Genomic DNA, 27,189 nt, shown 5'->3' on the forward strand with positions numbered 1-27,189 from the left:
CGAAGCTCAAATGGCCGAAGCGCGCGTGCCAGCGCCACGCCGCATCGTCGCACCTTGCCGCCAAGCACACCGAGCACGCAATGCGCAGCGCCAAGGTGTAGAGGCGATTCCTGCCGCGCTCGATCTTGGCGAGCAGCTTCCGCTCGCGGTCCCTAATCCGGAGCACGCCGCCGTCGATCAGCACATGGCAGCCTCGCTCGTCGAGCTGGCCAATGCTGACGATGTTGCTCCGGAGCTTGGGGATGTAGTACACATCCGTCGGCGCCTTGTGCTCGCCGGCCTTGCACTGGAACACCACCGTGCCGCGCCCCTGGATGTCGACGCCGGAGTTGTCCCCGAACTTCACGGTGGCGACGACTCCGGTGTCGAGCTCGGAGAAGGCCGTGCGGTTCCCGGTCATGTGGTTGCTCGTGCCGGTGTCGAGGTACCACAGGTCCTCTGCCTCCACCTCTGCTCGCACGAGGTTGACCCGCGCGCGCGGCTCGTCGAGCTCGACGCACTCGCCGCGGTCCTCTGCCTCGGTGTTGATGGCGCAGACCTGCGCCATGAGCAGCGCAGGCTCTTTCTCGTCATTCTAGGCGAGGTGCGCCCGCTCCTGGCGCCGCGGCTCCTTGCAGTCACGGGCCCAGTGCCCGATCTTGCCGCAATTGCGGCAATGATCCTTGTCGGCGGCACGATCTCCGCCGTCCTTGCCGATGCCCTCCGCCTTCCGCCGTGGCTTGCCGCGCCGCCTCCGCCGCCGCTGCGCGAAACAGAGGAGCCCTCCCCCTGCTTCCTCTCGCGCAAGCGCGCTGCCCACTGCTCCTACGTGAGCAGTAGCTGGCCGCCGGCAGTCGTGCGGGCGGAGGCCTCCGTGCGGTCCTCGACCGCCTTGAGCCGCCCGATGACGTCCTCGATCGAGAGCGTGCTCATGTCGAGCAGCGTCTCGATTAAGAGTGCAATCTGCGCGAACTGGGGCGACACGATCCGCAGGTACTTGGCCACCGCCGTCTCCTCGCCGATGTCGACGCCGACCTGCGCTAGCTGGCTCACCAGATAAGTGAGCCGCAGCGCGAAGTCCTCGATGGCTTCGCCATCGCAGAACGTGATAGCCTCGTACTCCCGCCTGAGCTACTGCACCTTCGCCTTGCGCACACGGTCGCCGCCCAGCGGCATCGTCTCCAAGCTCTCCCAGGCCTCCTTGGCAGAGTCCTTGGCGCCGAGCGGGACGATGTACTCTGCCGGCACGGACTTGAGGATAGCCTCCATGGCCGACTGGTCATCTTCTTCGTCGGCGGTGCCCACGGTCACCACCGCCCACAGGCGCCTCGCTTTGAGCATCACCTTCATCAGCACCACCCACTCGGCGTAGTTCGTGCGAGTGAGCATGGGGTACTGCGCGCCGCCAACGTCCCGCACCGTCTTCTTCACGATGTACGTCGTCTGGCACCCACGGCCACGCTTCTGAGAACGCCCGCGCCCATGCTCACGATGCAGGGAAGCCATGGCCATCAAGCTCGAACAATCAAGCTCTGAATATCACTTGTTGTCACTCCCTCACACATACACAACACCCTCTTGCTTGCAGGTGGAGGAAGAAGGACTCAGGAAGAGCACACGAAGTGGAGCTGCTTAATCTTTGAGCTGCAGCTGCTCTCTCCTTTTATAGACACAAGTAGTCAAGGTGGGCATTTACAAGGTAAGGCGCTATAGTGTTATGCAGCCTCTACCACTACTAGCTACTGCTGCTACTACTAGTCACTACTGTTACCATGCTACCAACTGCATCTGCTACTATACACAATAGTGTTTGCTGCCCAACATTGAAGAGACAGTCTTGATTGAGCAGGAGCAAGAACTCCTAAAAGCGTAGAATCTAGACAAGCTAGAGCATCGTAATTATCTGGTTCATGTCTGTCGATCGATCCAAGTTATCGATCAGCAGGACCAGCAAGATATCGGATGGTGGGTGTGGTATCCGGTCGGCAGCAGGCTAGGCCTCTGCTTTCTTCCCGGAAACAGCTTGACGCAACGGGATCGGAAGAGGACTGCAACCCGCCCGTTCGTTCCTAGCTGATTCCGGTTTCATTCCAAGCTTCGTTTTCAGGTCTTGAATTGAAAGAGGAGGCTGCAGCTGGTGCATGAACGCTAGCGCGGGATTAATTGCGGTGTGCTTCGCAGCACGCTGTTGCCGTACAGCAACGGATCGGAGGATTTGGGGGGTGATTGGGTGAGCTAGCACGGCAGGGCAAACCGTCTCGTCTTTTCAGGAGGTGCCACAGCCTCACGGCAGAATCGAAGGTCTTTGGGGCTAGGTTAGCGTTAACCATCGCAATCGGTTGCATTTTTTCTTGGTACGCCCAAGTATCTGTCGTATCTTTTAAATGGCTGCTACTAAGCTTGCCGGCTGTTGCAGACGCGACGCAATTGGCAGATGGAGCGACAGATGATGAGGCAGCCAGCCAGCCGACTAGCCATCCAGTAGGTATTGCCGGCCGGAGTCCGGAGAGGTGGGAGCCAGTCCGCAGGGGTCACGCGGTTGGAGTCGTGATCCGGTGACTTTCCTCCGTCGCGCTCGCGCCGGGCGTGTGCGCGTGCGGTGGGCACGCGAGGCTGGGCTGGAGCAAGTCGAGGGCGCTCGGCTGGCATAGCAAGCCTGGCCCCGCCGATGACGGGAGTGGCCGGCCGGCCGGCCGTTGCATGGTGCGTGCAGCTACTGAGCTCGCGAGGCGAGGCGCCCACACGGCACGGCCGATGTACCGTATGTGTCTCCCGCTGCGCCGTGATGATGGGCTTGGCTGACTGAGCGTGAGTGGAGGGAGAGGTACGGGAGGGTGGTTGGGATTCCTGGAACGGCCCAAAGCTCGTGTTCGGGTTGGGTTATCTATCCCATGCATGGATGACGAGGAAGAAGGAAGGAGTGAGCGGTGCTCTGTGCAGCTGTCTGACTCGCCGGAGAGGAGATGACAGAGCAGGAACTAGGAAGTCGACGCTTCCCCTCCCCCACCCTTGGCCCTTGGGTTGCTTTTCGCGGGAACCGTCGTCCCCGTCATGCCAGCCTCTCTTCCTTTCCGTTTCATTCATCATTCACAAAGAGAGGGAGAGGGGACAAGTCGGCAAGTCAGTGTGGGCTGCACTAGTTTGGGGCTTTGGGCCACTAGAACAAAAGCAGGAATCTGTTCAGGCCCGTATTTGCCTCAGCAGGCCGAACATTCTTCATGCCTTCTTCTACAGGCCCACACAAAACACAAAACAACAACTACTCTGTTCGGCAGCTCCAGCAGCCTCCAGCCCAACACTTCTCACACCGCTCCAGCACCAGCTTCCAGCCACCAGCCAGCCAACCAGTGACGAAGCTACAGCTAGCTGTTGGGGTCCGCCGACCCCAACGAAATTTTGATAATCCTATGTAAAGATACTGTTTATCACTGTTTTTAGTGTTAATGACCCCGTTAAACAATCATGATGACCCCGGTGGCCATAATTTCTGGCTTCGCCCCTGCAGCCAACAGTATTTTTCTCTCACACCACTTCAGCCACCAGCTCTAGCTCCAGCCCAACCAACAGCAGAACGCCCAACAGAGAAACCTTGCACCTTCCTCGGCCCCCGCGTGACCGCTTTTTTTTTTGGATAAAGTGACCGCCAATTTAGAATCAGCGCGATCCGGTCCCGTAAGCTACGCGGCATGCATACCCACATGTTTGACACGACACGTCACGTCACGTTTACAAAACGGAAATCCCGTAAAAACTCAAAATCCACGAGCCACGAGAAGAGAAACGGGAAACGCGAGCGTCGGTTCCTTCCCGTAACCGACATGGATGGAAACCTTCCCATCTGAACGCGAACGGACTCGCCATAACGGGCGGCCTCCCGGAAACTTCCATCCTTCCCCTCCACGAATTCAAACAGAAACCTGTTCCCCCCCAAAAAAAAAACCGTGCGTAACAAGGAGCCGCGCCCCGAACCGACCTCCATCCGATCCTCCTATAAAAGCGCCCTCCGCTCCCGTCCTGCAGCCACGCACGGCTTGGAAAATTAAAAGACGGGACACGACACGACACGTCCGTCCACGCGCTCCTCGACGACGACGACGACGACCGGAAGCAGCGCGATCAATATGGCAGCCGCGGACGATGCCGCCGTGGTGCCCGCCGACTCCTTCGACGACCTCGACTTCAGCATCGACGACTTCGACGTCCGAGACCTCGACTTGGACTTGGACTTCGGCGACCAGCTGGCCGCCGACGAGTTCTGCGACGCTTACTCCGCCTTTGTTGCCAACGCAGATGCCAAGGGCGTCGGCGGCGGCGCGGCCTCGGGCGGGTGGCTCGGGGGGCTCTGCGTCGGCGGCGACGAGGGGACCAGCGGCAGGGAGGGCACGCCGGAGTCCGGGGTGACGGACAACGGGGCTCTGGCCGGAGACGAGGCCATGTCGGCGTACGTCGCCGAGTTGGAGCGCTTCATGATGGAAGAGGACGGCGACGCCGAGGTCGAGGAGGAGGCGCTCTGCCCCGCCGCGGACTACTTCTTAGCCGATCTGCTCGTCGCCAGCGATCCCGATGGCGTCGTCGTCACGGCGGCGGCGGCGGCGGCCAGTGCTCTCCACAACGGGGAGCAGGGGAATGGCGGCGACGACGACGACATTCTTTCTGCGCGAGAGGAGGATGAACCCACCTCGAGGAAGCGCGCAAGGTACGAGTGAATTTAACAACTTCCACGAATCTTTTTTGCATGCATGTGCAGTTTACTACTGATCTCGCATCATGCATGATTCGTGAAGTTTTAAATCTTGCCCGTCGTAATCTTGCCCGTCGTAGAAATCCTGTAAATATAGTTATTAGCACTTTTATTCAAATCCGATCGATCGATCGATGGATAATTTATCAAGAGGTGTTGTAGGAATTATTAATTTGTTAGCAACTGTTCTTCATATGGTACCCAAAAAACAAAAGGGTGTCTTGATTTGTTTCATGATGTCTTTTTTATTACCTTACTGATGTTCCAACGCTTCATTTTAGACGCTCGCTTGAATTGATCTGTGCGCTATATATGTATTATGCTCGATCAGTGTATCTTACTGCTAGTTGTTGTTGCTGGATACCGCAAGGATTTTATTTTGAATCTATTTGCTGCTCGTCTTAACCTTAGGCACAAGATCAAAGGGCACAACCATGGTCATGGCGCCATGTTGGGGAAGGCTTGAGCCAGGCTTGAGCCAGCTGCATCTGCAGACGATCCCGTTTGGAACATGCGACATTAATTCCCATTTCAATGGACACCAGGCCGGATGCGTTTCGGCCTGAACTGAAGTACTACTGCAAGGCAGCAGAGGCTGGTCAGGTATGACATTGTAGGCTCTTGAACAGATCAGGAAAAACTCGAGAGAACTTTTTTAATACTAGTAATGAGGGTAGTCTGCAGTTTTTTTTGTGTGTAGTGTTTACTAACATTACTGATAGAAAAACTATTCGCCGATCGAGCACCTCTCGAGCTGCACGTAGGAGTGGTAATGGGCTATGGCTCTAGTGTTTTCTTCGCAGCCTAACAAGGCCCTTAAATTATTTAGCTCAAAATTGTATAAGATTAGAGCCCGGCTCTTTTAGGGCCCGGTCTTTAGATTTTCTAGTTCAAAATCTTGGGCCTTTTACCACCCCTGCACGTCAAGCTGGACGCGTAGTGCTTCATTGATTTGTGCTCTGCTGCACACAAAGTTAGAGGACGAAAGCTAAGTGATAGTGTGTGATCGAGAGCCTGGCGCCGCGAGCTTTAATTTGTGCCCGGCTTCATGGCGTCACCAAACACTAGATACAATATGTTGAATTATGACAATGCATACTTGTGGAACATTCTAGAATATTTTGGAAAGCAAAAAAGAGAAGATATTTGCCATGAAAGAATTTGGAGAGTCTAGAACCTAGATATTTTATGTATAGTAAGAAATATTAGATATTAGGATAAACATATGAATGTTCTAGAGTTGGATATTTGGTTAGAACAGTGTGGAATGTTGCCACGTCGCAACATCCTAGAGGTCATATACTAGTATAAATAGGGTTGCCACCCCTCCCCCAATTGCTATGACTTGGAGTGCCATTTGAGTCCTATGTAACATGGCAAGGTTGCCATGGTGTGAGTGTGTAGGTGTGTCATGGTTTGAGTTCCCTTGTAAGTGTTAGTATCTCAGTTTCTAAGTACTTAGTGTATAAGTTGTGATCTATCGTAGGTTGGCTCTGCCACCTGGGATCACAAAAGGTATGGACTTCATCTGTTGGACTTCATCTGTTGGTAGGCTCTGCCACCCGGAAGCGAGAAGGCGGCTCTGCCGTCGAACGAACCTTATACACTAAGTAGCTGGAAATTGAAAAAGGTAGCTGGAAATTGAAAAAGCTAACCGACTCTAAAGTGAGTTAGTGTGTCTTATGTGTAGGTTCCCAATAAAATATATTTGAAGCATCCAGAAGTCTAACAGTACTAAAACAGCTAAGATACTCATCAAGATGCTCCAGTTCTTTACAACCTTCCTTATACTTTAAGGAATTCAGCATTCGCTACATTAAAATCGTGCCTCTTGAGGTCATCTATGCACACAAAACATGACAGCAAGTAAGGAATAAATTACTTGCAGGATAAAAGATACAACATATTCTAGGTGCACATGAGCGATTGTAAACACTGATGTATGTATTAAAAAAATTTAATATATTGTTGTAATTACCTGTTGAAATTCATCCAGCTTTAATCTCAACTTGTTTTGTTCTTCTAAAAGCACTTGCTGCAAAAACATAAATATATCTATGTGTCATTTTATAAAACTCGATTTTATAATTATTATATAACGGAAGTTTAAAATTTACCATTTTCTGTTTTTGTGATATTTCACGGATTGTTAATTCTTCTCCATACCATTTCTTTTGAGCTTGCAACAGCTTTAATTCCTGCTAAAGAGAAAACTATTTAGCTAACTTTTTTTTAAAAAAAATATTCTAATTATATTTTACAATTACAATAATACTATCTCAGCCATTTTGGGATTAAGTGAAGAGATTTCTTATTGAGTTTCTGCCATCGCCCACTCGTGGAGCGGGTGTGTGAAAGGGGAAAGTGGTGTCGTCGCCCATTCGTGGCAGACTAGTGGGGTCGACTTGTCAGGTGCAACGACTGGCCCCAACTTGTCAATGCGAAGCTCTTGCTCATCTCGTTGCAGCACACGGAAAATGCAAAAGACGTCTCCGAGCCGCGTCGCTCCATCTGTAACGGACGGTGGCAGATAAGTTTTGTTCGTAACAACATGTGTCTCTGACGTGTGGGACCTAGCTACAGTAAGGGGCGCGGAGGAAGATCATATTGTGGCAGAAAAATCCTTGCATTAGTTATATATAAGTTGCATTAGTATATTATTACTGCACTATCCTTCGCAAAAATAAAAAATGTATCACGACTGCATGTGATGTAGCCTTAATTTTGGTTCTTTTAAATAGAACTAGCAGCCAAGTCCACAGTGAGTATGTTCGATACTTAGACCAGTCCCAACCCATAGTGTCTATACACAGTGTCTATACCGCCACATAAACAAGACACTATGTTTAGAAACTACATCCCTTAATACATAGTTTCTTCATATGAGTCAATAATTAATACTCACTCAATTATTCTCTTCTATAAACCAATCATATTTGTTATTTAGTTATCACGAGGACACTATTCTCTTCCAATGCAAATTTTGCTAGTGTCTAGTGTATTGGTTCTTGTGTAGAAACTGGGTCTTGCATGAAACCCAGTTTCTTCATCTTTTTACTCTCTCTCATTTAATATACTGCCACATAAGCTAAACATTCTAGGTGGCAGTGTAATCAATACTATAAACACCATCCTAGGTGGAGGGTTAGGGATGGCCTTAAAAACTATATCTGGGTTACAAATAATAGATGTCATCATGTGTTGGTGCAGCTGTCATGCTAGGCGGTAAGCATGGATGGAGGCTCCCCCATTTATTGCAAGCCAAGCCCAAGGCAATGCAGTCGTCCTCCAGTCTTGTAAGTTATATATACTCGCCCTCCCAACTGCCAAAGCGTCGAGCTTCTTGCGGTGACCATGGTGGCCACGGTAAAAGGAGTCGAAACACAACATGAGGTCGTGAAGAATTGCTTCTGCATGGAGGGTGGGCAGGGGGAGACCAGCTACATCAACAACAGCCAAGTTCAGGGAAACACAAAGCAACATTTCTTTAAATTAATTGGGAAGATCATCTTCGTTGACAGTTTCTAGTTCCTTCCTCGCTCTTTAATGAAATGCAGTCACGGAATCTCGAGATGGTTGTGCCCGCGCTCAAGGAGACGCTGGACACGATCCGCCTCCCTCGCCGGCCGGAGAAGCTCCTGGCGGCGGCCGACCTGGGGTGCTCCTGCGGCCAGAACACGCTCGTCGTCGCCGATGCCATCGTGCAGCACATGACGGACATGTATGTCTCCCAGGGCCACGATCCTCCGGAGTTCTGCATCTACTTCTCCGATCTCCCGAGCAACGATTTCAACACCCTCTTCCGCCTCCTCCTGGACCGGCGGTACTTCGGCGCCGGCGTGCCCGGGTCGTTCCACGACCGCCTGTTCACGGAGAGGTCCATCCACGCCTTCACCTCCACCTTCTCAGTGCACTGGCTCTCCCGGGTCCCGGAACAAGTGCTGGACAAGGGGTCCCCGGCGTACAACGCCGGGAAGGTGTTCGTGCACGGCGCGTCGGAGGCGACGGGTGCGGCGTACCGGCGGCAGTTCCAGTCCGACCTGGCGCGCTTCCTGCGCTGCCGCGCCGCCGAGCTGAAGCGCCGCGGCGCCATGTTCCTGCTCTGCCTCGGCCGGCCGTCCTCCGCCGCCCCCACCGACCAAGGCCGCGTGAGGCTCCTGTACGGGACGCTCTTCGAGGACTCGTGGGCCGACCTCGTCCGCGAGGTGAGCTTTGGACTCGTGTCGTGTGCTGCAAAGCAACATCGTCGTATCGATGATGGAGCATGTCAATGCCAATGAGTGTTCGCAGGGGCTGATGGACGGCTTCAACGTGCCGCTGTACGCGCCGACGCTTGACGAGGTCCGGGAGGCGGTGGAGGCGGCCGGCGCGTTCAGGATCAACCGGCTGGAGATGGTGACGGGGAGCCCTGCGGCGGTCGACCACCCCGACGACCCCGGCGCCGTCGGCCACACGGTGGCGAACAACGTGTGGTCGTTCGTCGGCGCGCTCGTGGATGCTCACGTCGGGAAGGCGCTGGCGGACGAGCTGTTCGGCCGGCTGCAGCGGCGAGCGGAGGAGCGCGCCGGGGAGCTGATGGCGGAGATGCGGCTCCCACATGTCGTGTGCTCGCTCTCGCTCGCATGAGGCGATGCCAGCTTTCTTTGGTTTCAATCGCATTATTTACCGGAGTGCGTGCCACACGTACGGAACTGTAAAATTTTACTGTAAAACCGAGCAACACATTCATGAATGTAGATTAGATGAAGTGGTCTCACTCATCGGCCTCGTGTAAATCAATCATGGCTCCGTACAAATGCCGACGTGTTTTTATTCGAACAATTACCAGGGTTGTACAAAGATATAAATCTGAAAGTGGTGCTCATTTTCTGTTCGATCGTGTCGAACTCACAAGTGCAAGGAGAGATCAGTGAGCCAGGGTGAAGTACATGTCGAAGACGACGACGATGGAGCTGCCCTTGGAGCTGACGAGGCTGCTGGTCATGTACCCGCGCGCGAACCGGAGCCTGCCGGTGCCGCCGACGATGCTGCGCTCCGACGGGCCCGACGCGGTGAGGTGCCCCAGCGTCGCCAGCGTGCTGCCGCTGTACTCCCCGTAGTCGGAGAAGGCGAAGGTGATGGCCGTGAGCCCGCCGGACTCGTCCAGCGACGCGTGCACGGCGAGCCCCTGCGCCCTGCCGATGAGCCGCGACGCCGGGTCCGGCCCCTCCCGCAGCGCGTTGTCGAACACGTTCAGGTCGCCGAACGTCGACGCGTTCCTGTGCAGGCTGGCGACGTTGACGACGGTGGCGTTGGGCGCGCCGCCGTCGACCTCGTGGAAGTAGAAGTGGAGGTGCGTCAGCGCCTCGTCCGCGGCGACGCTGCAGGCCAGCAGTAGCAGCATGAGAGCCACCGGGGAGCACCGAGCAGCAGCCATGGCTTCAGCCTTCAGCCTGACACTCTTTCCCTGTATGTGTATGTATGTTTGAACAAGTGAAAGAGTTGCAGATGAGGACGAGGTAGGGTAGGGTCGTCGTAAGGCGAGCAGTCACAATCAGACAGACTAACCATTTCGACAAGAAGAAAAAGAAACATTTGGAGTACTATGGAGTAAATGGTAGTTGTACTAGTTTTTTTTATGTAATTATTATGCAGAGTCAACAAGAGCATGTTAAAGACCCTTGGATGCTACCTCCCTGGTTCTTGCTGTGACAATCTACCATCCAACACGACTGTTGCTTGCTTGTGTAAGCAACCGCTCTTATTTCTTATGAATTTCTAGGAGTCTAGGTCAACTTCATGTTGGCTGTACTAAAATAATACTTTTCGGGGCTCAAATGTATGCTCAAGCAAACACCTCAGACAGGATTGCACACCAAGGAATGGAGGATTGTAAAACAGAGGACCCGCAAAAAAAAGATTGTAAAACAGAGGGATTAACGCTAAACGTTTTGGACGGCCAAGTGCCAGTGAATGGAAGTGGGCCTATTAGTAGACCCCAGTTCAGTAATGAATCAAATAAAAATGAATGTTTTGGTCCTAGTTTTTGGCTGCCTGACAAGTGACGGCCAAAAAATAATGACGGCATTAGTGCGCCCGTTTTCTTGCACTTCTTGCGGGAAAAGAAACCAATAGGAGGGATTGGATTCTTTTTTCCTTCGAAAAACGTACCAATGTAGGAACCTTTCCTCTGGAAAGAAATTGTTGTTCCAAACACGGCTACAGTCACTAATACTATAGGAATCTGATTCCTGTAAAATTCCATTGAAAATACTGGGTTCCAAACAAGCCCTAAAGAGGTCTGGAAACAATTTGCGCTCATTTCATCATCGGGCCACAAACTGACGTCCAAAGCTTAACAGAATATAAGCAAGGATTTGGTGAGAGAACGCTCATGATGCTTCTAATATCTGCTACACTGATAACACGTGATCCAACAGCTGTTAGGGCGCATCAAGCCTCCAAAAAACAGTTAGCCCTAACAACTTTTCCCCTCCTATCAATGTGTGCTACATTCCTCTTTGTACAAACGGGCATCGCTGCCATAAAGTAATATGCAACTACTATACAATTAGTGTACAACACCGTCAGATCATATCGAAACGTTCTGTTAGAGACAACTTGTCGCTGTCGCAAATTCTTATCAACATTGAAGAACACGACCAGGAGCATTCAGTGGTGGCACCTCGCTGTCAGCCAGTCAGGCGATTGTCTGCTTTCTCTTTTGAGACCCTCTCTTCCTGTATTTCTTCCAGTTCGTCTTCATCACTTCGCTTGCCTGCTTGCTCCTTCCAATAGGCAATCAACTTCTTCAGCCTCACGATTTCTTTTGGGGCAACATGCTTGCTTGTATCATTAACAATGCAACGAACCCGTGAAGCATACCTACAAGGGTTTCAATAGGCATGTGAATAGCTGCACAAAGAATTAACCATCCCAAAGAAATGAGTATAATGAAACAAAATTTAAAAAATTAAAAGATCCCGAACAGTGGAAACAAAATTAACCTGGCCATCATACCTGTTTGATAAGAAAATCTGAAATGATCCTACTCATGGGAAAATCTAAGATATTAAAACTAAATTGATGCGAGCCAACAACAGCAACAAACAACAAACCAGAACAGCAGCCAAACATACACTCGATGAACAAGGACAAGGAGTAAGTGAGCTATGGAAATACATACATGAGTGAGTTGTAAGTCTCCTCCAAGTTAGACTCTGCTGGTGAAACATTCACAAACATCAAGGTCTTCGCATTGCCTCCGAGAGAATCACTCATAAGCATTGTTAACTTATGGTTCCGGTAAGGTATATGTTGTCCATCAGAAGATAAAGCACCAATAACATCAGCCAATGCTGAAAGAGATTTATTGATACTTTGTGCTTCTTTCAGTTGTTTTCCTGCTGAACCAGATTTTTTCACCCTCTCAGAACCAGCAAGGTCCACAAAACTTAGCTGCCCCAAACAGAGGAACACTGTTAATGCTTCACTCTAATATGAAACAAACTCTGAAATTATTGATGGCAGACCAAGGACTCTTTAGAATGCAATACTTTCACAGGGAACTGTTTAGTGAGAAATCCCAACTTTCCAAACAGGGCATAGGCAACTTGTTGGTTTTTCTTCTTTTTTACGTACGAGATATTCTATGCAGCTTGTCTATTTGAACTAATCATATCAACCAAGAGAAACAAGAGCAAGAACTTCACATTAGCATACTATAATTGTCTAAATTAGTATTAGATCGCATACAAAACAAAATTGAACCTCTAAAGAAAGATGCACTATAGACCGCATAGTGCAAAGCACAAAAGCAAAATAATGCAAAGCAAAAAAAATATGAGTAACTACTAACTAGACTACCAGGGCCAAGATCACGAGATACTACAGAAAGTATCAAAGTACACAATTTTTTAATCTTATGGAGCAGTTTAATATGATTACTTTTTCAGTTTGGTTTCCAGGTAATGTTTGCCAATGACCTCCATCAGGACACAGGTGTATTATTTTATACAGAAGCGAAAAGTTCAACTATGTGCAGGAAGTGGCCATGGCGCTAATAAATGGAGATAAAGAACACACGATCTTTTTTTATATTTATTATTATAGATCAAAATATTGTCCCTAGACTCAACCTAATTGGAGTCAAGTTCCCAGCTTCATCCTGTCGTACCTTGCCTCTTGCATATGATTGAGTCTGGAGATTCGTACTTTCAATAATGATTGAAAGAATTAAATGAGACCTTGAGCTCTCATCATTCATATTTGTTCCGGCAGTGTGCCTTCTCTCAGAACCTCTTGAAATTATAGTCCTCAGTTCTTCAATACTTGAAATGCTCACAACTGTCGCATTTTCAACTGTAACAACACCCTAAAATAAAAAAAAAAACATGGAATAATTAGCTCTATAAAATAGCTAGAATTGTACATGGAGAAAAAAAAGGCTCCGAATTCCCGAAGGAAAACTGCACAGATTAAGTGATGATTAGCCTGTCGCAATTACTATTATCAGATTATAGCTATTTCAGGATTTGAACAAAAATGGTTATGGAGAGATGCAGAAACAGTTACGTACTAAAGTAGGTAATTTAGTGTCCAAAATGAGAAAAATCTAACTGCATGTCCTTGTAGCTACAACAGTAATCAAAGTAGGAAAGCATTAATATCTGAATACTATGTTTCTAGAAAGCACAAAAAGGTCAATTGAGAAAAATGAAAATCAAATGTGCAAATAAAGCAGGAAGAAATGTAAGAACAATGAAAAGGAAGTCATATACCTTAGAATCTTTTTTGATCTCTAACTTTTGCTGTTTTGCATTTTTGGGCAACAATAGGTCCACAAGATTATCTTGATAAAGCTCCACCATATACACCTGCATATTGTATGAAATGAAACACAATTAAAAGATAATATAGAAAGTGTATTTGGGATTTAAAGAACATGTTAAACTATGGGAAATAGTGTCATTAAAATCCCCTTTTTCCCAAACCATGTAAATAGCAAGAACAATGTATTGGCCAACATTACAAATCAATAGCCCGTAAATGAATAAAGCATATGACTAGTATTCAGGATACACTGATAAACACATATTCCTCTTACCTTCAAAGAAAATGAATATTTATTACCATCACGCTTTATCACCCTAAAAAGCTCAGATGTCGCCCTTGGGGTAAGACCAGGATTGTTATCTGAACCATAAATTGTGAAAGTCTTTCCAGAACCAGTTTGCCCATAGGCAAATATACAAACATTATATCCATCAACAGCTGATTGTACCAGATACTGCATCACATAAATTCAATAGTCCATATGAGACCTAAAGTGAATAATCTTAGAAATAAAGTTTATATTACTGATAACGTCAACACAAAACAAAAACATTTGAAATACTTCACCTTAGTGTCCTCAAAGACCTCTTCTTGAGTAGTGCTTGCATCAAAAACACGATCATATATATGTTGCTTCGACTTGTCATCTTTCCATGGATGTGCAATTGTAAATTCATCAGGACTGCAAACTATATTTTTCTCCTCTAAAGATAGCTCCTTATCATTTAGAGGACGCAACCGACAAAAAACTCTTATTTTTCCTTTCATATCTGCCAAGAGTTGCAACAAGTCATGGACTCATGGTCAATGTATCACAAATCGTCATAAACTAAGTACAAATCAACTCTAGTTTACCTTCAATTGTATTATAGTAACGCTTCCGCAGAACCTGTTCTTGCTTATAAAGATTTTCAAGTTCCACCAGCTGTGTTCCTTGCCTTTTAAGAATCTCAGCGGTTTGTTGGTTCTTTCTGTCAACATCCTGAAATGGAGGAAAACGGACGAGTGAGTAATTTTCTTAAAGACCTAAGAAAACAAATGTAGCTATTGTACATCTCATACCGCTTTGAACTCTCGTAACTCATCAAGTTCTTTCAGGCTACTTTGCAAGCTATCCACCTCGGAATTTCTTGCGGCAAGATTTGATTCAGCCACATTTAAGGATCGTGTTGTAACTTCCAACTTCTGCTCCAAATCAGCAATCTGAGATTTCAGTTTACGACATTCATCTGCATAAACCTTTTCCATTGAGCTTTTCTGCATAGTCATGTTAACCATGTGTAAGAAATATGAAATGAATAACTGTCACTGTAAAATCAGAACAGGAAAAAGATGAGTAGCACAACTAATTAAGGAAAATAACCTCTTCACTTTTCATTCTTTCAAGCCTTTGAACCTTCTGGTCAAGAAGATTTTTTTCAGACATTGACTTCTTCAAGGCTTCTTTCGATGCATCCAGCTGTTTTTGGCACGATTTTAACTCCTCCTTAAGCTTTGTAACCATCTTCTTAGACACAAGAAGGTTAAACATCATAATTTTGTGATAAATTTGCAGAAATAAGTATGGTTAAAGTTATAAACAAGAGACAGATACCTCAATGTCACTGTTGACACTGGCTACAGTTGTCAAAGTATCTCTCTCACGGCCCTGGCCACTTGTTAATCTGGTCTCAAGTCTACTTTTTTCCATCAGGGCAGCCTAATAAAATTGAAAGTTAGATGATTTAAATGATTTTAGCTAAATCAACAATCTGTCACCATACCTGCAAAGCATATTCTTTCTCATCACATAGAGATTTTAGCTTATCCAGCTCGCTTTTTACATCTTTAAAACTTAGGCGTTCAGATTGCAAGGTGTCTCTTAGTCCTTCCAACTCTTCTTGCATCTCTGTTTCTTGTTTTGTCTTTAACTGTAGGTCTTCTCGCAACTAAACATAATATAAAGACAATTAGTTCCTCAGCAATGTAAGAAGGTAAATGATGCCGTATACATGTATCTAAATGTCCACTATTATAAGATAGGCAACACCATTTTCTTAGCTATGTGTAAGACAAAAAAAAAACGTACAAAAGATACCATCTACAAAAGGTGAAATTTACGGCCTTTATTAGAAGTTACACAATTGCAGCACTAGCAACAGTCAATCTGGTTGCAAAGAAACAATTTAGAAATTTCAAGTTATACTAGCAAGTAGCAACAAATGTACTACTAGATCAAACATTGATCCAATGGCAGTATATATATTTTTTCCTCATAAATTATGAACTGCAAATACCTTAAGTTGCCAGTAGTATTTGTGGCCGAAAGGCACTTACCTGATCTGCTTTCTTCTGAGATTCCTCAACTGTTTTTGTCAGTTCTTGGACTCGCTTCTCATATATTTCAATATTTGGTGGCTTATATGATTGGTTAACATCATTCTGAGAAGTCACACTAGTAGCAGAGCGTGCTTTTGAATATCTGCGGAGCATGACGTCATTTATGTGTGTTTGAAGTGCTACACATATTTCCTCACCCTAAAAAAACAAAGTTATGTTGACAGCTAGATGGTATAACAGGATTGTATGTAGTATATATGTACTATTGCCTCAGCTTTAATACCTGCTTTGTTTCAAACTGAAAGATATGAAGGACACCAGCAACTCGCATTTTAAAGAAAACAGCTGTATTGCTGCTACCAAATTGCATGATGTCTCTTAGCTCTGCAGAATGTAGATATTCCTTGGGAACTGGGCGGAAAAAGTGAACCTGCATTCATGCAGAAATTCAAAGTCAGTTTTGCTTAGCAGAAAGAGTATGAACTTTCCATGACATGTTTAAGATCAGACCCCTTTTTTGTTGATACCCAAGATGATTTTTCCAGGTAGCAGTCCTATTGGATCATCAATCTTCCGAACACTGAAGAAAACTGAGTTCCCATATGGAAGAGTCCTCAAGATTCTGAGAAATTGTTGCCGTGCATCGTCCTTTGACAAATGCTCCTGGAATGTAACAGCAGAGTACTTGGTAAGCTAGAATTACCAGGACGCTTTACCAGTTGTAAACAAAAATTGCAAATATATTGAATTATTGACAGACTAATAAATGAAAAGTTCAACAGCTAGATAAATACCATTAACTGATAGCGTGAAATGATGTCAAGCTCCCAGTCTCTCTTTGCTCTAGTAATCGCAACTTGTCTAGGAAGATATCTCTCTAAAAGTGATATCCATTCACTGGAAAGAAAAAGAAATGAATAGAGGGACACAATTTATTCTTGTTGCCACCAGAAATGCTAAATGGAAAAGTGACATGAGAGATCAGGTAGAACCTTAAGCAGTACTTACACACAGGACTCAGGATTGTCAACGAATCCAATCTCAACCAATATTTGCAAAGCAGAGAGTTGTGCAGCATCATCCCTGCCAACTGGATAGTTTCCCAAAATGTAATCATGTTGCAACTGCAGAACAATGCTATTTATCAGAGCTGTTCTGGGAACAAGATTACTAGCATAATAATAACATGAGAACCGGCAGTCCTTCAATTAGCTATTAGAAGACTATCAAACCAGTACCTGCACATATGATAGCTGAACAAACATTGGATCAGTCACAGCCTCATCTGACTCGCGGAAGAGGCGTTTTTTGAATACAAGTTTGCAATGCAAAATTTCTCCTTTGTTGCGATCCTTGGCTGACTTGAATTCAGATAGCAAGTCACCGATATATTTGTTATCATCTAAGCCAATGTATTCCTCTGCATACAAAGATAATGAAATGCATGTTTATGTGAAAAAACATCTACAAATCCTGCATTTCCTTCTACTTCATGATATCCAAACCACATGCTGACATGCACTAAGTTATACAACAGAAAAGAAAAATTCCATACTACTTGGTTGTGAAAAGATATACCATGGCCAACTTCTGAAGACTTCGATCCATTAACAACCTTTCGACATTCAAATAGGCTGAAACTAGAATACACTGAAAGTTTGATAATGCCAGCAAGTTCCTGTCATTAAATGAATTTTTTGTTTCCTTAGAACATATAACTTCAAATGATGTTGTCACTTGAAAATTTAACAAGAAGTTGCAGCAAGAGGTATAATGGGAGAACTGGTTAAGAAAAGTACAACATAAAAGGTATGAGTAATACCCCATAAAACTGAACGGTATATAACACTGGACAACTGCACAAACCCCGCCCACCCACCCCCACCCCACCCAACCCCCGCGGGGAAAAAAGACCTAGAGAATTGGAAGTAAAACTACTCTCCTTCAGTCAAACCAAAGGTTCACTACTTCTAGTTTTAGATTTCAAAATATCGATAAAGTTAGCAAAAGAATAACCACAATACGTCATCCATGTGGCATCAAGAACCATGTTACAAACCATGTTATAACATCTTTTCCAGGTTGAGTTGAAGCCAACAATATGATTACTCTAAGATTCGTTACGACTACCTTGAGAAGAAAACAGCCAACAGCTGAGTACTTAATGTTGGTGTATACGTGAGCCCATATATAGAGGCTCGTCTAGAGGTCCATGTATAGGATCTATATATCCCACCCTTCTAGGGTTTGGAGGAATACAAGGCAATTATTCTCTCTAATATGGTATCATTAGCCTAGGGTTTCCTCTTCTCTCTCCCTCCCATCTCAGCCGCCATCAGCAGTCGCCGCCGCCGGCCCATGGCCGGCCGGCCGCCGGTGCCGCCGGCCTCCTCCTTCCTTCCCCTCCCTTCCTCTGCTCAGTGCGCCGCCTGGACCGCCGCCCCTTGCTTTGCTTCGGCTGCCGCCGCCGCCTGGGGCCGTAGGGGGCCCCAGCCCGCATCCGCCGGCGCGCGCGCGGGCGCGGTAGGCGCGGGGAGCGCCGCTCTCCCTGCCCCCGGCGCGCCGTCCGCGCGGCCCCAGGGCTGACCGCTCGGGCCTGTGTCCGCCGGCGCGGGGGCCCCCGCCGTCGCCCAATCCGGAGCCTGGGCAGGGGGCGCCGCCGCCGCCGCCCTTGCCGCCGTCGCGGGCGGCCCTCCCGCCGCCGCCTCCATGGCGGGGGGCGCGGGCACAGCCTCTGCTGCTGGCGGCCCCCTCTCCCCTGCTCCCGACGCACGCGGCACGTGGCTCCAGGGCGCGCCCGCCGCCCCTCCTCTGGCCGCGGCTAGCCTGGGCGACGCCGGTGCCGCGAACACGGCCGGCCCGGCCCCCGCGGGCGCCCTGCACCCCGCCGCCCTCCTGCACGCGGCGCAGCGCCCGCGCGCGCTCCTGCACGGACGGTGCCGGCATCGCCCGGCCTCGCGCGACGCACGCGCCACCGCTACATTGGCGCTGCCTCCTGGTGGCACCGCGCGCCACCGTCGCCCTGGGAGGTGGCAGGACGAGCCCTACACTCGGCCTGGCCGCGCGCCGCTGCCGGCCTTCGCCGAGTGCGCCGGCCGCCGCGGACCCTACGCTGCCGCCGCCGCCCTTGCCGCCGTCGCGGGCGGCCCTCCCGCCGTCGCCCTCCACGCTGCCGCCGCCGCCCTGGATGCCACCGCGACCGCCGCCGCCCTGCACGGGGACGCGGGCGCCGCGCACGCCGCCGCCGCCGCACGCGCCGAGGGCACCGCCGCCGACGCCTCGGCCCTCCTCACCGCCAAGTCTGAGTTTTCGGCGGCTCATAAGCGAGTCCGTGCGGCGGCCCTCGCTTGGGAGCGCGAGCGCTCCGCGGCCGACGCTCTCACTCGTCGGGTCGCCGAGACGGAACACTACCTCCTTGTCTCCTCCGGCAAGCAACTTGTCGTCCTCTTCCCCGAGCACGGCGCTTCGTCCTACCACCAGCCTCCGCCCTCTGGATCTGGAATCCGGATCGACCCGCCCGACCCCCTCCTCGATGCTACTCTCACCGGCCAGACCGGGGGTTTGGGAGGCCGCGGGCGTCGTCGGCGGAGGGGACGTGGTGGTTGTGCTCGGGGCGCTCCGGACCCGACTCCGGTTCCCACTCTTGCTCCTGGCCTTGGAGGTACGCCCTGGCCATCCTTCAGCGCCCTATGGCCAAGGTGCATCCCGTTGTGGCCGTTTCAGGGTCAGGGGGGGCCTCGTCCTCAGCCCCAGCCGGCAACCATGCTCGCCGCTACTGCTCCCCTGTTCGCGCCGTTCTGGACCCCGCCCGCTCCACCCAGCCAGCAGCCAACCTGGCCTGGGGGGTGGGACCAGGCCGCACTGGCGCAGTCCTTCAGCGCCATGGGGCGGACGCCGCCGGTCAGCACTGAGTGGATCGCCGACTCGGGTGCCTCCTTCCACACCACCCCAGATACCGGTATCCTCTCTTCTGTTCGACCCTCACACCCCTCTTTTCCTTCTTCCATCATGGTTGGTGACGAGTCTTGCCTTCCTGTCACCGCCGTGGGTTCTGCTCCTGACTCCTTTCATCTTCCCAATGTCCTTGTTGCTCCTCAGATGGTTCACAACTTTCTTTCCATTCGTCAGTTTACAGCTGACAATTCTTGTTCCATCGAGTTTGATTCTTCTGTCCTCACTGTAAAGGATTCGGCCTCCCGGCGTCCGCTACTCCGGTGTGACAGCGCGGGGCCCCTTTACACCCTTCGTCTTTCTTCTTCCGCTGCACCACTCTCGTCTTCTTCGCCCTGGCCGTCCTGGTCTGCCGCTTTTGCCGCGACGCCGTCTTCCACCACCTAGCACCGCCGTCTTGGTCACCCTGGCCGCGACGTTCTGGCTCAGCTCAGTCGTAGTGCCGATGTTCCTTGCACTAGGGCTCCTGCTGAGCCCCTCTGCCATGCGTGCCAGCTCGGTCGTCATGTTCGGCTCCCTTTTTCTTCTTCTTCTTCACATGCGACGCATGCATTTGATCTTGTTCACTGTGACCTGTGGACCTCTCCTGTACTTAGCCTTTCTAGTTATAAGTACTATCTGGTGGTGGTCGATGACTTCTCGCACTACTCTTGGACGTTTCCTTTGCGCGCCAAGTTTGAGACCTTCCCCACCCTCCTCCACTTTTTTACCTGGGTATCCACTCAGTTCGGCCTCACCGTTAAGGCCATCCAGTGTGACAACGGGCGGGAGTTCGACAACTCCACCTCCCGTTCTTTCTTCCTCTCTCGGGGTGTTCAGCTGCGTATGTCTTGTCCGTATACCTCTCCTCAGAACGGCAAGGCTGAGAATTGATGATTCGCACGACGAACGACGTCGTGCGCACCCTTCTGATCCAGGCCTCTCTGCCCCCGCGCTTCTGGGCTGAGAGCCTCCACACCGCCACCTACTTGCTCAACCGTCTTCCGTCCACTGCTTCTCCTGCTCCCACTCCACACCTTCGGGTCTTCGGGTGTGCGTGTTATCCCAACACCACCGCCATTGCTCCTCACAAGCTGGTGCCCCGCTCGACTCGTTGTGTGTTCCTTGGTTACTCCCCTGACCACAAGGGGTACCGATGCTTTGACCTCACCTCTCGCCGCGTCCTAATCTCCCGACACGTCGTCTTTGACGAGTCGAATTTCCCCTACTCCACCTCCTCCACACCTTCTCCTGACCCCGAGCTGGAGTCCCTGTTTCCGACTGACCCGGTGGTTCAGCCACCTTTACCTGTCTTTCCTTTCCCTGCAGATTTTCCCGGCACACCTGCGCCGCTGCCGGTGATCCCTGCTGTGCCCCGCGCGGCCCCAGTGCCCGCGGTCGCGCCACACGCGGCCCCCGGACCTCCGGTCGTGCCGCGCGCGGACCCGGTGTCTCTTGCTGCGCCACACGTGGCCCCGGTGCCTCCCGCTGCACCTGCGCGGTACGCTCAGCCGGTGCAGGTGTACCGGCGTCGTTCGGCGCCGGCTCTGGCGCCGGAGGCTCCTCCGACGCCTACACCGGAGGCGTCGCCGCCGCCATCTACACCGGAGCTGCCGCCACCTCCGCCTCCGCCGACTCGCTCTCGAGTCGAGCCGGAGGTGTACCACCCGCCCGTCATCCATCGGGATCCTCGACATATCCATCCCATGGTGACTCGGCGTATGACGTCTCAGGCCGCGACTCTCTCCGCCACCGAGGGCGAGCCGCGGGTCTCTCCGGTACCCTTTGTCCGCGACGCCCTGGCGGATCCTCACTGGCGTCGCGCGATGGAAGAGGAGTACGCGGCTCTCCTTGCCAACCAGACATGGGACCTCGTGTCGCGTCCGTCTGGTTGCAATGTGGTCACCGGCAAGTGGATCTGGACGCATAAGCGTCGGGCTGATGGCACACTGGAGCGCTACAAGGCTCGCTGAGTTCTCCGGGGTTTCACTCAGCGGCCTGGTGTGGACTATGATGAGACCTTCAGCCCAGTGGTGAAGCCTGCTACTGTGCGCACGGTCCTCTCGCTTGCGCTCTCGCGCTCCTGGCCTGTGCACCAGCTGGACGTGAAGAATGCCTTTCTTCACGGCACTCTGTCAGAGACAGTGTACTGCTCTCAACCGGCAGGATTTGTGGACTGGAGTCGTCCGGATATGGTCTGCCGGCTCAAAAAGTCCCTCTATGGTCTGAAGCAGGCTCCTCGGGCTTGGTACTCTCGGTTCGCCACGTTCTTACTGACTTTGGGGTTCACCGAGGCCAAGTCTGACACGTCTCTCTTCATCTACCGCTGTGGGTATGAGACTGCATATCTGCTGCTCTATGTCGATGACATTGTGCTCACAGCCTCCAGTCAACAGTTGCTTCAGAGTGTCATCTCCTCTCTACAGCAGGAGTTTGCTATGAAGGATCTGGGTCAACTCCACCACTTCTTAGGCGTCACTGTTGAGCCTCGCTCGTCTAGTCTTCTCCTTCACCAGCAGCAGTACGCATTCGATATTCTGGAGCGGGCTGGGGTGACTGATTGCAAGCCCTGCTCCACTCCTGTCTCCTGGTCGTACTGCCTACCGGAGTCTGGCTAGCGCTCTGCAGTACCTCACCTTCACCAGGCCGGACCTCACCTACGCTGTTCAGCAAGTCTGTCTCCATATGCATGATCCCCCGGAGTCACACCTTGCTGCGCTGAAGCGTCTCCTCCGCTACGTCCGTGGCACTGTGGATCTCGGCCTGGTGCTTCACCGCTCGTCTTCTGCTGAGCTGGTGGTCTACACCGACGCTGACTGGGCTGGCTGCCCGGACACTCGTCGCTCCACTTCCGACTACGCCGTCTTTCTGGGCGGCAACCTGGTCTCCTGGTCGTCCAAGCGGCAGCCGGTTGTCTCCCGCTCCAGTGCTGAGGCGGAGTACCGAGCTGTCGCTAACGGCGTGGCGGAGGCATCCTGGCTACGACAGCTCTTGGCGGAGCTCCACAGCCCGCTCGCCAAGAGCACGCTCGTCTACTGCGACAACGTCAGCGCCGTGTATCTCTCCACCAACCCCGTCCAGCATCAGCGGACGAAGCATGTGGAGATCGACCTACACTTCGTGCACGACAGAGTCGCCATCGGCAATATTCGGGTACTCCATGTCCCGACTACCTCCCAGTTTGCTGACATCTTCACCAAGGGACTGCCCTCCTCGACCTTCTCGGAGTTTCGCTCCAGCCTCAACATAGCCGGTGGCTAGTTGTGGCTGTGGGGGGTATTTGCCCTTTGTACTCTATTTGTACTCTCTTCTTGTCCAGTCTTGAACACCGCTGCGCCGGTGGTTCAGACTGCGGGGGGATGTTGGCTTTCTTATTGTCCAGTCTTGAACACCGCTGTACCGGTAGTTCAGACTATGGGAGGGTGTTGGTGTATATGTGAGCCCATGTATAGAGGCCCATCTAGAGGCCCATGTATAAGATCTATATATCCCACCCTTCTAGGGTTTGGAGGAATACAAGGCAATTATTCTCTCCAATACTTAATACCTACCTATATATAGCCTAATTGTAAATAGAGGCCAGGCGATAAAATCCTGACACTCAGCGTAGACTGTGCTTGCTTTTGTAGCATCAGACAGCTGCCTGAAATGTACTACTTTTGTGCATTATTCCAGCCTAATATGCCAATTTTAGCTAATTTATTAACAGCACATTACATGGAAACATGTCACATAACTAAATAAGCCACTTATTTACAACATCATTGAACTATAAAACATTCTTTAAAGACTTTTGACAGATTTTGGCATATATCAACAGCCAAACCAATAGCTCGGGAAAAATGCAGTTACCTCAACAGCATCAGCAACTGTTGTTGCCATGTCATAAGTTATTTCCTCAAAAGTTTCATCCAAGAAAAATACAATTGTTGTAAGCTTCCGGCTTGTTAAAAGAGCTTCTATTTCCTCCCGTGCAGGAATTGTAATCCTAGGACCTGCCTTAACTGATCGCTTTAATGCATTTAGTGTGTTCAGTGCTAGAACTCGAACATCAGAATCAGTTGTGGCTCCGTGGGCAATATAGTGAACGTACTCAGACAAGTAAGCCCCAATATCTTTACTTGGTGGCATAGATGATGCACAAAGATACATAAGCTCCCAAGCTCTTATTGACCAACCCCTGCAGGTACAATAAAAATATATGATTTGTACAAACAGTGTGATATCCACATATGCTTGCCATTTATGAAAAGACAAGACCAACACACCTATCAGGATTATTACGAGTTTGTTTTGAAATCTGTGCAAAGAGTTCATCTCGAAGTTCAGAACGCTTCAATGTATGCTTATAAAGCTTCGCAACAAGCTCTATTCTCTCCTCCAAACTTAATATTGCTGGTGAGTCGATGCCCATGTACTTTAGTATGACCTGGAACAACTTAATTGAGCGGCTTACAAGGTCGCTGCTTATCTTTAGTAATGAAGTTGGAATAGGATCCTGCAGAAGATACATCAAAGAAGCACTAAATTATTATAACAAATAATATGCTATCAATTGATGATGACATTAAACTTTAGAAAAGAAATAACAGAAGACAAATAAGTTTCCAAGTGCAACATTATAACTTTAGAGATGGAATGAGATTTGACAGCATCACCTTTTGGAAGCACAACATATCTTCCAAAGTGAATTTCTCACGAGCTTGTGGCCCAACAGACTTTTTAGAAAAAAATCCACGTTTTCCAGCCGAATGAATCTGCTTCTGCATTGCTTTGAGAAAACCCTCCACCTGTCATTTTTCAGCATTGTTATCAGAGTGAGAATCAGAGAAATTTCTTAGCATATGAAATTCGATAACAGCATTTTATTGAACCCCATAATAACGGACGTTTTGAGGAGGCTCCTGGAGGTATCGCCATATTGAATTTCCTTGTATCTAATGCTAGTGACAAGGATAAGTGTCGGTATTGCCCAATTGAATGGTGAGAATATATAGGGTTCTGAGTTGGAAATCTACATTTTTCATTATGTTTTGTTCATCTAGAAGAGAATGTGAAAATAGACTTGAATGTTGAGCTAGCTGTCCTTACTTTTGATTCACCTATTAATTTCTAAAGAACGTAATTCGAAATTATAGAGAAACTACATAGGACTCATTTAGCTTCCATCTATTTCACTCTATTTCAATCGTGACATAATGACGGGTAGTTTTCCTAATATCACATTCTCACTTCTGTTTCCAAATTGACAACTGGGATATTCTGTTTTTACAAAGGTTGCACACGTTGCAGAGGATGTCGGAATGAAGTAGTCACGTACCTGGAATCTATCAATTAATGGAATTGCTCCAGCAAGCTCTGGAGGTATGGACATTGACAAAGTTGACGGTGTACTGCAAAACAGCAAGCTCGGTAATTAAATATGGATCATAATTCCATGTCAGCAACAAACAGAGCCTGCATTTGCGAGTGTGAAACAGACGGAAGCAAGGTACGCTGCCTAGTGCCTTGGCTTCAAAACAAGCACAAAACTGGTACCTACCGCATTAAACAAGTGTGGTGGTAGGCCATGGATGAGCAGCACCGCACAGGTAGCCAATTATAGCGACATTAACGCGAAATAGCAGTTAAATAAATAAATCCCTGCCGCAAGTCATGAACCCAACTTTTCCTCTACTTTCAACTAGGCATGGAACTCTTTCGGTAATCATCACACGCGATAGAAAATTCAAAACCTCAGACAAACGAACCGGTAATAACTAACTAAAATCAAACATAGGCAGCAACACAAAATCAACCCGCTAGGCCCTGTACTGGAACAGCAGCACGAGACGGCGGCGAGAGGGGAGGTGGAACTCACGGCGGCGCGAAGCTGTAGCCGTCGCTGTCGTAGCCGTCGGCGGTGGAGGCCGCCGAGCTGTGGTGCAGCGGCGTGGCGGCGGCCGAAGCAGCGCCGTTGCTGAAGCTGCCCGAGGCGCCGTTGGGCGCCTGGTGCCCCACCCCGCCGGCCGCCATCTACTCTCCCTGTGTTCCTCTACTCACCCTCGCTGAGGCCTCCCCCCTCAAGCCTCGAGTCCCCGACCACCAGTTCACCGGGCTCCAATCGCCATCACGGGAAGCAAGCCTCGCGACCAATCCCGCGAACGCCGCCTCAGATCGGCCGGCCCCGGGAGCAAAAGCCAAGCGGAAGGCGCCGCCTCCCGGTCCAAGCTGCTTAACTGCAGCGCCCCCGACCCGGCGCGGCGATTGGGTGGACAAATGGAAGCGAAGCCCGGCAATGCGAGCGGTATAAGAAAGCGGACAAGCGCGCGGTCGGCGGGGGGTCAGTCGGACCGGGTCGGCGCCTCGTCCGGCCGCGGCCGGCAGGACGAGATCCAAACGCGAGGAGGGGAGGGAGGAGGACGGGAGGTGTGGACTGGGGCGCGAGGAGGAAGGGGGAGAGGAGAGGGGTGTGGCGAGGGGGCGGAAGCGGATTAAAGAAATCACGCGCCGCAGCGGAGCGACGGAATTACTCCCCTTCTTCCCCTCCGCGCCGCGCTCTCGTGATTTTTGCGAGGGGGCGTGGCGTGCGCTGAAAAAAATTGAATTTAATTTCGGAAATGGGAAATGGAATGAGAGCGGGTGGGGTGGTCTGGTCTGGTCTGGTCTGGTCTGCGCGGTGTGGCCGGAACGTCAGGCAGGGGGTATGGTGCGGTGTTTTGTTGCCGGTTGCGTTGCGGTCTGACCGCTCTCCGGCCGCCGTGAGCCCGTGACCGGCCAAGGGGTGAACAGTTAAGCTGAAAAGGAGCACTGAGTGGCCTGCAGCCCAATCTCGACGAAAAATTGTTGATACATCCAATTCGTGAAAAAAACGCTGATCCATCCATTTCGGGATAGTTACTGGTATCGCCCGGCCAGTGTTTTCTATCTGATCATTTTGCTCGTGTAATTTCATGATGAACTTCAGAGTAGACTGTTTGCCTCTGCCGGTGCTCTGGTACCATTTGTTGCGGCGGCAAGCCTGGAACAGGATGATATGCGTGACGCGGCGCACTTCCATTCCTTTCCCCAGCTCATGATTTATTGTTAAGGTTCCAAATAATTTGTTGTAATTTTGGTGACCCAAATATCCAATCCAAGAATCCTTTTACTAGCGTATGTACAAAGCTGTCTCGATCCTGCCCAGACAGAAGGGGAAAAATTGCAAAGAATTGGCTGACGCGCAGGAGGGAGGCCCTGTGGACGAGCCTCTTGGCAGGCCGGCGTCGCGTTGGCCGCTAATGCAAGGCAGCAGCGTTAAAATACTGCACCCACCCACGGCAACCTCTACCGCACCACTAGTAACCTCTTACGGCATCATGCTGTGTGTTTGCTTTGCCAACAAATTATCTGTGCCTACATTGTCTATGTTATGGCTCTCAATCGAC

At 50.2% G+C, this 27,189-nt stretch overlaps 3 protein-coding genes across 5 annotated transcripts; 1 reads left to right on the plus strand and 2 right to left on the minus strand.

Annotated features, from left to right (window-relative positions):
- Nucleotides 1–5,182: 5,182 nt before the first annotated feature.
- LOC120642779 (indole-3-acetate O-methyltransferase 1-like) lies at nt 5,183–9,480 on the plus strand. 3 transcript variants are annotated; one of them, XM_039919364.1, is made up of 4 exons: nt 5,183–5,323; nt 7,931–8,185; nt 8,278–8,925; nt 9,011–9,480. In XM_039919364.1, exons 2-4 carry the CDS (start codon nt 8,075–8,077, stop codon nt 9,344–9,346), a joined length of 1,095 nt encoding a protein of 364 aa, XP_039775298.1. In that variant the 5' UTR covers nt 5,183–5,323; nt 7,931–8,074; the 3' UTR covers nt 9,347–9,480. The 3 variants fall into 3 exon arrangements, with proteins under 3 accessions (XP_039775298.1, XP_039775300.1, XP_039775299.1); XM_039919366.1 differs by having other exon boundaries at nt 7,931–8,179; XM_039919365.1 differs by having other exon boundaries at nt 5,183–8,185.
- LOC120642780 (pterocarpan synthase 1-like) lies at nt 9,455–10,191 on the minus strand. The gene has a single exon (XM_039919367.1). It carries the CDS (start codon nt 10,134–10,136, stop codon nt 9,627–9,629), a length of 510 nt encoding a protein of 169 aa, XP_039775301.1. The 5' UTR covers nt 10,137–10,191; the 3' UTR covers nt 9,455–9,626.
- An 805-nt stretch (nt 10,192–10,996) lies between these two features.
- On the minus strand, nt 10,997–26,334 carry LOC120642781 (kinesin-like protein KIN-14I). The gene is made up of 23 exons (XM_039919368.1): nt 25,644–26,334; nt 25,104–25,176; nt 24,442–24,573; nt 24,052–24,281; nt 23,636–23,963; nt 17,432–17,531; nt 17,092–17,273; nt 16,862–16,977; nt 16,648–16,750; nt 16,364–16,516; nt 16,137–16,283; nt 15,851–16,051; nt 15,298–15,462; nt 15,129–15,233; nt 14,898–15,038; nt 14,597–14,791; nt 14,390–14,516; nt 14,102–14,304; nt 13,806–13,988; nt 13,480–13,575; nt 12,876–13,073; nt 11,886–12,157; nt 10,997–11,584 (listed from the first exon to the last, which is right to left on the minus strand). The coding sequence occupies exons 1-23, from the start codon at nt 25,796–25,798 to the stop codon at nt 11,392–11,394; spliced, it is 3,798 nt and encodes a 1,265-aa protein (XP_039775302.1). The 5' UTR covers nt 25,799–26,334; the 3' UTR covers nt 10,997–11,391.
- Nucleotides 26,335–27,189: the final 855 nt, after the last annotated feature.

The sequence above is a fragment of the Panicum virgatum genome, chromosome 7K (assembly GCF_016808335.1).
Source record: "Panicum virgatum strain AP13 chromosome 7K, P.virgatum_v5, whole genome shotgun sequence".
Taxonomy (NCBI): Eukaryota; Viridiplantae; Streptophyta; class Magnoliopsida; order Poales; family Poaceae; genus Panicum; species Panicum virgatum.

Bases quoted from the DNA above. Each gene is read 5' to 3' on its own strand.
- LOC120642779 (XM_039919365.1), top strand. From the start codon at position 8,075: ATGGTGGCCACGGTAAAAGGAGTCGAAACACAACATGAGGTCGTGAAG. The intron at 8,186-8,277 runs GGAAACACAAAG...AATGAAATGCAG, and splicing joins TCAACAACAGCCAAGTTCAG to TCACGGAATCTCGAGATGGT. The intron at 8,926-9,010 runs GTGAGCTTTGGA...GAGTGTTCGCAG, and splicing joins GGGCCGACCTCGTCCGCGAG to GGGCTGATGGACGGCTTCAA.
- LOC120642780 (XM_039919367.1), bottom strand. From the start codon at position 10,136: ATGGCTGCTGCTCGGTGCTCCCCGGTGGCTCTCATGCTGCTACTGCTG.
- LOC120642781 (XM_039919368.1), bottom strand. From the start codon at position 25,798: ATGGCGGCCGGCGGGGTGGGGCACCAGGCGCCCAACGGCGCCTCGGGC. The intron at 25,177-25,643 runs GTGAGTTCCACC...GCTGTTTTGCAG, and splicing joins GGCTACAGCTTCGCGCCGCC to TACACCGTCAACTTTGTCAA. The intron at 12,158-12,875 runs GTACGACAGGAT...TGTTTGGGGCAG, and splicing joins AATCATATGCAAGAGGCAAG to CTAAGTTTTGTGGACCTTGC.